The 12,317-nt window shown below is 43.1% G+C and overlaps 1 protein-coding gene across 8 annotated transcripts in view; it reads right to left on the reverse strand.

Annotated features, from left to right (window-relative positions):
* Positions 1-12,317, reverse strand: part of IHO1 (interactor of HORMAD1 1) — a 45,803-nt gene that overhangs the window by 12,335 nt on the left and 21,151 nt on the right. For all 8 annotated transcript variants that reach the window (XM_068251505.1, XM_068251511.1, XM_068251512.1 and 5 more), the window contains 2 exons: positions 11,075-11,222; positions 3,469-3,629 (listed from right to left, as the gene is read on the reverse strand). In XM_068251505.1, coding sequence (XP_068107606.1) covers positions 3,469-3,629; positions 11,075-11,222 — 309 coding nt within the window. The remainder of the gene's footprint in view (positions 1-3,468; positions 3,630-11,074; positions 11,223-12,317) is intronic.

Genomic DNA, 12,317 nt, shown 5'->3' on the forward strand with positions numbered 1-12,317 from the left:
GCGAGTGCAGCTACCTTGCTGCATCGCATCACTTCCGCTTGCATTCAAGTCCAATTTGCAAACGGAAAAGGGCCCTAACTTTTCTTAGGCAGCATAAGAAAAAAAAAGAAACATAGCTTAGTTATTTGTATGCTTAGCACTGTACACATGTTAATCTCATCATGGCACATGTTCCCTAAGGCAGAGTTCCCCAACCCTCTCCTCAAGGCCCACCAACAGTACATGTTTTGCAGAAAACCACAAACATGCACAGGTGGGGTAATTAGTGGGCCTTGAGGACAGGGCTGAGGAACACTACCCTAAGGTACACCTCAAGGACCAGAACATTTTTCCTATGTTTGCTCTATGCCGGTTTGACCATCAATAACCTTTTCATTTCATATCACGACAAACTGGATGTTGGTATTTTTGGGTGGTCAGATAGAGCTTCCTTTTACATATATACATATAATTTCATTTTAGTAGGCTTAGAAAGTGGAAAAGGAGAAAAATATATATATATAAAAAAAAACATATACCGGTATATCAAAGTTGTTATGCTATTTCGACAAAAACTGTAATTCCCACACAAGTGATCATGGTTTTATTATAGAAATATCAGTTACTGGTATATACATGTAAATAATACTTTACCACATCTTTAAGGACCAGGAACAAAGGTGCTGTGATTACTGTGATTTATCCAATCACAGTAACCATAGGGCAGATCAAAGGTCTGATAAGCTTTATTTGCCCAATCACTGTCCAGTGTGGTTAACCCCACTTGTCACGCTTTCAGTGACATTGTGACCAGATGCGTAACAAGAAATCACCGGGCCCCCCTGCAGAAATTGTTTTGGGGGTCGGAGGGGTCGCAGCATGAGGGGAGAGCTTAGCCACACATCGGCGGGGAGGGGGGACAGTCCCCCCCCCTCACCTCGGGTTCTCCACTCAGCACTTCTCTCCATCATCAATTAGTGGCAGCAGGCGACGGCAGGAGCACACACCTTCATCCACCACGGAGGTCCGATCTCTTAGTACCTCACGCTACTTCCTGTTTAAGCAGAAAGTAGCGTCAGACACTTAGAGAGAGGAAGCTCTGCCAGAGGAACGCAGGAAGGTATATTTTCCTGCCCACCGCCTGCAGACACTAATTGATGCTGGAGGGGAGCGCTGAGTGGAGAGCCCGAGGTGGGGGGGGGGGGGACTGTCCCCCCTCCCCGCCGATGTGTGGCCAAGCTCTCCCCTCATGCTGCGACCTCTCTTGCCCCCAAAACGGCCCTGCGCAGGCCCCGCCCCTTCCTCCCTTCCCCGCGGGTGCAGTGGCTGCATCCCCTATTGTTACGCCCCTGATTGTGACCTTGACAGCTAAAGCATGCATGGGAGCACGCAATTGCTTATATGGTAAAGGAGCAGAAAGCATGACAGCTTGCAGCTGTCAATCTGCTTACACTGGTTAAGTGCCTGAAAGGGTTAATATGTTTAGTTTTATCTTCCCTTATAGGTGTCATACTCAAGCATGTCCAGTGAATATTTTATCTCTGAGTTTTGTAGATAAGGGGTTTATTTATAGCCCTGTGTGCTAAACTGATAGAAACCTTTATACTGTATTCTGACAAATAGCAGTGTGCAATGTTACATTTCTATTACATTATTTTGGGTCAAAGACAGGTAGGATAACTATATAGTCAATAAAGAGCTGGTAGACAGGTTTTCGGTTGTATGTTATGTCAGACTGTAATTTCGCTTTAAATCAGACCAAAACTGCAAAATAATGCACAAGTGTTTTGTAGGTGGACTTTGTTTCAAAGCTACTTGAAATTTTATTAAAGGTGCTTTAATTAAAAAAAAATCAAAAAGAAAAAAAATGTTTTCTAAGCCTTGCTTTGTCACCTCTCTGCTTGCACTTTTGCATACTGGAAGTGCAAGGATGCCCTCTGCTGTTACACTCCATCTACTGCACAAATGCAAATGCATTTTTTATGGAGATGTGAACTTTTCAACTCCTGTCAGTGTATAAACCCGCTGCAAATAAAAGGAGTAGTATTTTTAAGAAAGCAGACCTTTGTACCTTTGATTTTAATTGTAGGAGTTCAGGTGCTTCTTGCAAAGGCAACTCCACTTGGTTGCATTAGCAGCTGCTGGGTGGCTTTGACTGTCTCCTTACCAGTCTGCAGTACTAGTGGAAGTTAGTGGCATGAAACTAGTCAAATCCTAGCAATCATTAATGATCAGTTATGTTTAAAGAAAACCTGAACTGAAAATTAAAAGTCAAAATAGGCATACACAAGTCATACTTACCTTCCATGTAGCCTACTCCTCAGTTTCTTTCTCCCGTCCCGCGTCGTATTTGTTCACTTTGATCAAGGGAATTTTCCGTCCTCGATTTTGAAAATGGCCATTACCCATAACAGCTTTCTGGTCAGCACACAGTTAAACTGTAACATCGCCCACTTGAGCCATAGGGAAACATGGACATTACCTGGTACATCAGTTTTCCCCTCAGCTGTAACTGACAGCTGCTGATATATAACTGACAGCAACTGATATATTTCAGATCTGACAAAATATTGTCAGAACTAGAAGGGATTATTGTCAGAAGAAAATGGTGAGCTTCTGAGAGGAACTGATGGCAAGGTAATTGAGTGTAAAACAGGGGCGCCAGCAGGATAAAAATTCATAAAATCTTTAAAAATGCTTGGAGGAAGTGGTGGACTAACCTCCCAAAAGCAAACAAGAAATTCTGTTGATGCAGGTTTAACACATTTATTATACGGTACCCCAAAAAAGAAATGCAATGCGTTTCGCAGGTCAAGCCCGCTTCATCAGGCAAAATTGGGGGACAACAGAATGTCTGCAGTAGCAGGAATAGCGCCTCAGACACTGAGGCGCTATTCCTGCTACTGTAGACATTCTGTTGTCCCCCAATTTTGCCTGATGAAGCGGGCTTGACCTGCGAAACGTGTTGCATTTCTTTTTTGGGGTACCGTATAATAAATGTGTTAAACCTGCATCAACAGAATTTCTTGTTTGCTTTTGGGAGGTTAGTCCACCACTTCCTCCAAGCATTTTTAAAGATTTTATGAATTTTTATCCTGCTGGCGCCTCTGTTTTACACTCAATTACTTCGAGTCCACTCCTGGTGGAGGGGAGTGCTACCCCCTTTTTTCTCATTTCTACAGAGAGCGACTTCTTACTCCTGAGTGAGGACAGGCATAATCTCCTCACCTGCCTTTATAGTGGTTGCCTGAATGGTAACCCATGTTTGTGAGTATATTTTCTCATACTTTACCATTTTTCAAATCACCTTGACATACTACACCATATCGGGCTCTCGGTTCTCTCCTTCATTTTTCTCCTGATGGCAAGGTAACTATGTAATGTTCATTTGAAGTTACCTCATGTGTTTATTTTAAATATTTTTACTCAGTAAAGGTTCTCTTTAAGGAAACTAAACCTACTTTAAACACTCCACTTAGATACACTTACATCTCCTGTTTTTCTTTTGCTTTTCTCTTGGTTTCTTCGAATTGTTCAATGATACTTTTAGTTTTTCCTGTTCCAAATGACTGAAACTGGCCCCTTTCTTTACCTTCAGGGACACATAACGGTGGCTTAGATATGTATTTCTGATACGCACTTGGCTCATTCTGTTTTAGAAATGAAATGAATAGAAATGGCATTAAGACATAAAATTAATTCAGTTGCAGCTCACTCTTTTGCTGGTAACCTACACAGTCAACATATTCCACATCAGTAAGTCTACCATAGAAGAGTCCTCCTTGAATCTCCTAGGAATGCTCGGTGCCCCTCCCATCTGTGTCAGAGTGGATCGGAGGGGTAGAGAGCAGAGCATGCACAAGAGACTGGAGGGTCAGATATACTGGACAGAGAGCTACTACACAGATGCTGCTGGCACTGCATGCATGACAGAGGAATCATCTGCCCCAGCCCTCCTGCCGCCCTAGGCCCGGGCCTTTTCCAGCCTTCTCACAAATCCAGCCCTGCTTAAGCACCGATGCAGTTAACTTTCCATATTTTTAAATCTTTTCTAATGTTATACTATACAATATTTATAGCACATTGCAGGTAGAAAAATGTAAAATAATAACAAAAAAGAAATAATATATGGCCAACTGTGAAGTGATGAAAGCATACTAAAGATTGTGCTTCTGGTCACGCAGCCACTATAAAAAAAAAGCTATGTAACATGTTATGACGTCTCCAGCAAATGTCCTAATAAACTGTCAACTGTGACTTGTATGCGAAATACTGTATGGCATCATGCACTGTGCTGAAGATAACAGGGCTGTGGAGTTGGAGTCAGAGTCGATGATTTTTGTACCAACTCCACAGCCCTGGTAAGAATTAGACTAAGGAGTTGGATTCGAGGAGTTGGAGTATGAGCAATTTTGGGTACCCGGAGTCTGAGGTTTCATAAACTGAGGAGTTGGAGTACCGACTCCACAGCCCTGGAAACTGTTATCTTTTTTTAGTAAGATATCTGGTCCGAGCATCGTCTTCTTGTATAGGTATCTACCCTGCACTTGAAATCTCATGCATGAAGAATGTATGAATGGCAACAACTTTTTTCATGTACGTCATTTCCATAGCAGCATATAAGTAATGGCACTGTAGCGTCTGGCCACCATGGAAACACCAGTACAGTTTTGTTTTTATCTGGGACTGGGATCTCCAGAGAACAGGGATGATGCCTTTGGAAGTGATCTCATGAAACCCTTAAACGTTCAGAGATGCTTGCCTGATTCTGCGCCTGCATTGCTATTATCTCACATGGCAAGAATGATGGTAGCTGTGCACATGTGCCAGAAAGCTAACAGCTTTATATTTAAAGAGACTCTGAAGTCTCCAAAAAATGAGGTTTTTACTTTAAAAACCTCTTTAACATAATTGCCCCTCCTAAAACGCAGCATCCCTGCGGCTGAAAACTCCATAAATCACCCCAAACTCCCTGGGGCACATTTTGGGGCTCCTTCCGCATAGAGGCAGAGCTTTTGGCTGCAGCTCCACCTCTACACACGTCCATCAGCGCGGATCGCCGCCTCTCCCCACCCCTCTCTGTCTTCTGTCATTAAGAGGGGTCGGGGGAGAGGCGGCGATCAGCCATTTAAGTGGCACAGCAGGCTAATTGCAAAAGGAACCCAGGAGGTGCTATTATTATTATTTGACATCCTCCATAATATGAATTCACACGTCGGTACAGTTGTCATGAAACTCATTTGAGGCTTTGTTGTTTTGTCTTCTTAATTTTGTGGCGAATGGCTTGTCATTTTTAATAAAGTGAACTAACTGACTAAGTGAACTATGAACTAATGAACTGTTTTTTTCTATTTGTTAAATGAACACTATTGATTAACATGTTTTTTGTTTTCAACTGAGATAGGAATAGTTTGGAAAGTGCTGCTAGATACAGGTGTATACATTTGAATGCTCATCTCTTTTTTACTGTTATCAAATTCCTTTCATACTTTACTGTCGGCAAAACTGATGCTGAGTGAGCTATGAGGGGAGGGAGATTCTCTCACATTACATCTGTTAACCCTGTGTGAGAGAAAGCTCTTAGAGAGCTGTCTGCAGAGAGCAGAGGAAATGTATCCTATGTGCAACATAAAAAATTGTAACAGTGTGTGAAACTGACACAAGAAGCATTTCATATAACTCTGCTTCAATATTACACTGTTCTTAGCATGTCAGACTGCAGAGATTCACCTTTGCAAATGAGACATTCCAAACGCAGATAAAATCTACAGACAAGAAATTGCAGCTTTTGCCTCTGATATTTAACATGAAAAGTAGGAAAATGTTTACACCGCTACTTAGACATTATTTGTACACTAGGCCAGTCAGAGGCAAGAGAGGCTCCAGCCTCAGGGCGCAGTGTAGGAGGGGGCGCACAACTCACTCAGCTATCATCCCCTATTGTGTTTGAAGCAGAGAGAAATGGGGGGCCTGGGGTGTCTCTTAGTTTAATAGCAATCAGTGTGTGATGGATGGGGGGCACTTTGGTGCCTCAGCCTTGGGTGCTGGAGGACCTGGTCCCATCTATGTTTGCAACAATGGAAAGTCCACGGGCCTCAGACTGTATCCAATCTATCATGGAGAGTCACATAATAAAGGGGAACTGAAGTGAGAGGTATATGGAGGCTGCCATATTTATTTCCTTTTAAACAATACCAGTTGCCTGGCAGCCCTGCTGGTCTATTTGGCTGCAGTAGTGTCTGAATAACACCAGAAACAAGCATGCAGCTAGTCTTGTCAGATCTGACAATGTCAGAAACACCTGATCTGCTGCATGCTTGTTCAGGGGCTAAGGCTAAAAGTATAAGAGGCAGAGGATCAGCAGGAGAGCCAGGCAACTGGTATTGCTTAGATGGAAATAAATATGGCAGCCTCCATTTCCCTCTAGCTTCAGTTGTCCTTTAAGGTAGGAGGTCCATCAAGTCTCCAATGCAATAAAGTCCATGGACTCAACCCTTCTGTAGTAAGTTTCAACTTTTTATTTGCATTTCAACTGCGATTATACAGCGTCCGCAACAAGAAAGCACAACGTTTTGGGCTCCCTGCCCTTTCTCAAGTGCTCACTAGTCTGAACACCAATACCTACTCATATAGATAGGTCTTGGTGTTGCTGTAAGATTATGGTGCCCGCCCCCCAATTAGTTGGTGTGGGTGTGTTTAGTTTGATCTATATGAGTAGGTCTTGATGTTCAGACTACTGAGCACTTGAGAAAGGGCAGGGAGCCCGAAACGTTCTGCTTTCTTGTTGATGTATAACCGCTGTTGAAATGCAAATAAAAAGTTGAAACTTACTACAGAAGGATCGAGTCCAGATTGGATTGTATGTGTATGGCCTATCTCTGTTTGTACATTGTCATTTTAGAACACTTAGGCCTTGATTCACAAAGCCGTGCTAACATAGTTAGCACTTCTAACAGCTTTGGACGTGCAAACTAGGGTGCTAAGTAGTTTGCACATCTAAAGCTGTTAGTGATCACGCGCAAAGTTTAGTGCTGCTTAGCACGCGAATGGTGCGACGTTTCGTGTGCACCGGTGCAACGTTTGGTGCGCATCGCTAAACTTTGCGTGTGCAAAGTGCCTTTAGACGTGCTAAGGGACTTTTCACAGGCGTGCTAACACTTAGCACCCTTTTGTGAATCAAGCCCTTAGTTTGATAGTGTTCATACTTTCTCAAATATATATGCCTCCTAAAAATCTCACAATCTATTGGTTTTCAAGTTTACACCGAATGAAGAGGGATGTTGTGGGCTTTGTATATCAGAATTATGTAATTACATAAAAAGCACCACTTGTGCCAGCATCCGTCTTGTGTTGATGTGAATACACATCCGAATTCCTATAGATGTGCCAAACACGGCTATGAGGCTTCAGATGGGGAATGAGTTAATAGAGGCCCTGTAGTGACATATAATAGAGTGCAGTAAATTATTCAGGATACCCACTTTTATGTTTACTACCCTGGTTTCAGCATCAGCATTACTCTATATATTGCTGCATATTGCAATATACAGTATACTGATGCTTATCCTAGGCTGTTTATTATGTGGAATTCTAATCTCTCCTGAGCATTCTGGGAGACCAGCTATGTGTTTTTTGTACTGGCTTTAGAACTCTAAGTAACGAACATCCTGTAGAGATCACCTGACAGGAATAAAGATGTCACCACCAGTGATACAATCCAGAAAGTAAATCGGGGAGAGAAAAGATCTCACAATGGGCTTATTCATTATGTTATTTCGGTTACAGTTCCTCTTTAAACTGTACCTGAGATGGGGATTTAAAAAGAAAATATATATACCTGGTGCTGCCTCCAGCCCCCTCCAGGCTTATCGCTCCCTCACCGCCATACTCCGACTCCTCATTGGTCGGGGCCAGTCAGCGCAGTCCAGCCACACGCACTCCCGCCGCTAGTAGCGTTCTGTGCATGTGCTGTTGTACTGCGCAGGCGGAGGATGCTCCCGGGGATGGGAGCGTGGCGGGAGCACGCACGTGGCACGGGGGACTTTCCGGGGCCAATTGCAAAACAACAAGGAGGCAGAGGATGGCAGTAAGCATAGAGGGGTCTGGAGGGAGACCCAGGTATGTATATTTTCTTTTTAAATCCCCATCTCAGGTTCTCTTTAAATGCTGGAAGTACTACATTTTTTAACCGGCACATGAATTCAAAAGCACCCTATTGATTTCAATAGCCTACAATTTCCCATCCGAATTTGCCTGCGAGGAAATGCTATGAATCCCCCATAGTGGAAACGAGCCCTCAATCACTTACCTCATTCAATCATTATGGAAGTAACCTCTGGTCAAGTCAAATACTTGCAAATATCTTTACATTTTTTTCAAATGGCAATATTTTACTTGATATAACCCATGTGAGGATACACAATTTTGCTTCCTAATAGTAGGAAACCATTTTAAAAAATCGAGTCCATTTTTCCCAAGATCACATCGATGCTCCAGTGTTTTCCGCTGTTTTCCAAACTATAGTAAATTAGCCATTGTGTAGTAGACAGAGTTTAGCTTACCTTCTAAATCATAGCTATTACACTCTGTAATTCCATCTGCAAACTCCAGATGGAGCTACGTAGCTAAACACAGAGTTTTAACGTTGTATGCGATTTCCCCTCGCTTGTCTTGGGATGAAAATATAAAGCAGTAAATGATGCATGTCTGTGATATTTCTAAATATTTTATGAGGTAAAAGGCTCGAGTATTGATTTTATTTTTCAACAGCGGAGATGATGTGTTAATTTGCTTATTCCACATTACTTTTGTGAAAACTGAAATACTGAGTAAGTGAAACAGGATGAAAAAGAAAAAATCACACATATCCCGCTTGAAAGCAATCCTGAAGCTAAAATAAACTGATAAGTGACTGCTCCTGTACAAGTAACCCTAAACTGAACTTTCCTGGAGTCCCATATTCTTATTTTGGGTTTCAGGGTTAAAAATCTCAGTCTGAAATCTGAGCCACGTTTAAAGGGGCACTACAGCGAAAAACTGTAAATTGAAAATATGTGCAAACATATACAAATAAGCAGGGCCGGCGCTACCATTAAGGCAAAGGAGGCAGCTGCCCCAGGGCCCCAGAGCTTGTAGGGGCCCCCAGTGGCTACAAGAGGAAAAAAAAATTTTCAAATCGGCCTTATAGTTTTTGAGAAAATCGATTTTAAAGTTTCAAAGGAAAAAAAACACATTTAAAAACATGTCGACTTTAATGGTTAATAGCAAATCCACCTTAAATGCTAGAAACCCTAAATTTGCAGGATATGTTAAGGAGATCATTAGGAATAAGAGGAAAAAACAATTTTTCAAAAAGACCTTATAGTTTTTGAGAAAATCGATTTTAAAGTTTAGAAGGAAAAAAGTATAGTTTTAAATGCGGTAAATGTAACTTTTAGTAGCAAACCTAACGGTAGTGTAATTTTACATGCACCAAACGAAAGCGCAATAAATTTCCTGACGGGGTTTCCAGGGGGTCTATACGCAGCCGCAGCGCTTTGGCCAGGGATCGCTATACAGCCGCAATATGTCTGTACGAAGATCCCTGGCATTTTTTCCTCTTTTCCCAATTTTTTTTTTATGTTTAGAGTGTGGGAAATTTTTTTTAAAAAAAATTATGTGGGGTCCCCCCTCCTGAAACTTTTTAACCCCTTGTCCCCCATGCAGGCTGGGATAGCCAGAATGTGGAGCTCTGACTGATTGGGACTTCACACCCTGACTATACCAGCTGCAAAAAAGGTCCGCTAATGCCGATTTTTGTTCTGGGGTATATGTTGGGGGCCCCCCCAGGTTTATTTTGCCCTGGGGCCCCATTGTTGCTTAAACTGGCCCTGCAAATAAGTACATTTTTTCCAGATTAATATGAGCCATACATTACTTTTCTCCTATGTTGCTGTCACTTACAGTAGGTTGTAGAAATCTGACAGAAGTGACAGGTTTTGGACTAGTCCATCTCTTTACAGGGGATTCTCAGGGATATATTTATTTTCAAAAGCACTTAGTGAATGGCAGTTGCTTTGTCCAACTGCCAAAAAACTGTGTAGCGAGCAGGGAAGCTGGCCAGCATCATTGTTTAAATCCTTTTTAGGGAATATCTTTATAAAGAATAAAAGCCTTGCTGAGAATCCCCTATGAAGAGATGGACTAGTCCAAAACCTGTCACTTCTGTCAGATTTCTACTGCCTACTGTAAGTGACAGCAACATAGGAGAAAAGTAATTTATGGCTCATTTTACTCTGGAAGAAACGTACTTCTTATTTGTATAGGTTTGCACATATTTTAAATTTTACAGTTTTTCGCTGTAGTGCCCCTTTAAAGCAACCTGAGCACCTCCTATGTAAAAATATTTAAATTGAACCTCCCCGAAGGGAGGTTAAAGGGTATTTTGGTCCATATGTAAATTTAAAAATGGGGAGAGCAGAAATGTGTAAGAGGTTCTCATCATGCCCACCGCTCCCCCTTATCTCTTGGTGAAATGACCCTACGAAGATACTTCCTGGTCAGGAGGGTCAGTGAAGACTGTGCAGGTGCTGCCCAGCGGCGCCAGTGCTTGACTGTGCGCCCGCGGCTGGGAGCGCCCTGCGCATGCGCACTATGTCACAAATACTTAGTGTGCACATGCAGAGCTCTCCGGGCCACGGGTGCAAAGAAGCGCGTCATCGGGCATTGCCTGCGCAGTCTTCACCGACCCTTCCGACCAGGAAGTAGCTACGAAGGGTCATTTCACCGTAACGGAGGGGGACAGAAAAGAACTGGGGAAGCGGAGGGCATGAGGAGAACCTCTTACACATGCTTGCTCTTCCCATTTCTAAATGTTCATATGGACTAAAGTATCCTTTAAATTAACTGTTAAAGGGGCCCCTCGCAAATGGACACCAGGAAATGGAGGACACTATTGGATCAAGGTGATTTTTTTAAAAAGGGAATAAAGATAGCAGCCTACACACTCCTCTAACTTGATGCTTCTTTGAACCCTCCCTTTGGCCAAGTTCATTTACTAACATACGGTATATCAAAAAGTCCTTCAGATGGTTATAAGCAAATTCCCATTACTTACATCCTGAGAGTTTGAGTTCCTCTGTGATTTGTAGTCCGCACAAGCTGGCTGAGAGTTATCAGGGCCAAATTGGGAACTGAACAGGAACTGTGAATCTGTCTGACTGGAGTGATTACTGGAAGCTGCATTCTGGCTGGATTTATTAAATCTGTAATGATTAAATATGCATACGTTGTTATGGGGTATTTGCCTGGTAAATAAGAACATATACTCATGAAACAGGCCTAGTTAGTGCATACAGACCTTCATGTTTACTTTGGCAGCACAGTGGCACTGTGGGTGGCATTCTTGCCTTGCAGCAATGGGTCCCTGGTTCAAAATGTGGGCCATAACACTCTCTATATTGAGTTTATATGTTCTGCCTGTGTCTACATGGGTTGCCTCCCACATCCCAAATACATACTGAAAAGTTGTGATGGATGCATGCGGTAAGGATTAGATTGCGCATACCTTAGGGACAGTTAAAGGAGTCATCAGGCAAAAAACCCTTCCGCCTGCTCTACTTACCCGGGGCTTCCTCCAGGCCCTTGCAGCTGACATGTCCCATGCCATAGCTCCGGGCTGAGTCGTGGGCCCGGGGTCCGTACTGGTGCAGAGGGCAACCTCAAGGTCGTCCTCTACTGTGCCTGCACAATCGCCACGGTCAATCAATCCCATGTTGTCTGCGGTGCACTGCGCAGGTGCAGAACTACAGTGCATGCACAGTACGCCGCGGACAATGTACTTGATTGACAGCAGCGCTTGCGCAGGTGAACTAGAGAAAGTCGGCCTCTGCACCGGCGGGGACCCCGGGCCGGAGGCTGGGAGCAGAGCTGCGGTGTGGGACATGTGACCTGCAAGGGGCTGGAGGAAGCCCTGGGTAAGTAGAGCGAGGGGAGGGGTTTTTGCCTGATGTCTCCTTTAAGCCTGGTACACACATCCAATTTAGACTGACTGGTTTTACAACTCCCATGGAGTATGAGCGCTTCCCTACACAATCTGTTCAAAGCATTCAAAATGTGTTGGTCCTCATATTACATGGAAGTGGTAAAATTGGCCAATCAAAATGGATGTGTGTCCTCACATATATACTGTGTAAGCGCTGCTGAAGATTTCAGCACTATACAAGTACAAATGGAATAAATAAAAAGTAAATAAAAAATGTCAGTCTGGGCTGGCTCACATCAAGAGCGCTTCTGAGCTTTCAAAAGCACTTGAGTTTTGAAAAAAGCACTTGGCTAATGTCTTTCTATAGGCTAGTTCC

The sequence above is a fragment of the Hyperolius riggenbachi genome, chromosome 9, assembly GCF_040937935.1.
Source record: "Hyperolius riggenbachi isolate aHypRig1 chromosome 9, aHypRig1.pri, whole genome shotgun sequence".
Classification (NCBI taxonomy): domain Eukaryota; kingdom Metazoa; phylum Chordata; class Amphibia; order Anura; family Hyperoliidae; genus Hyperolius; species Hyperolius riggenbachi.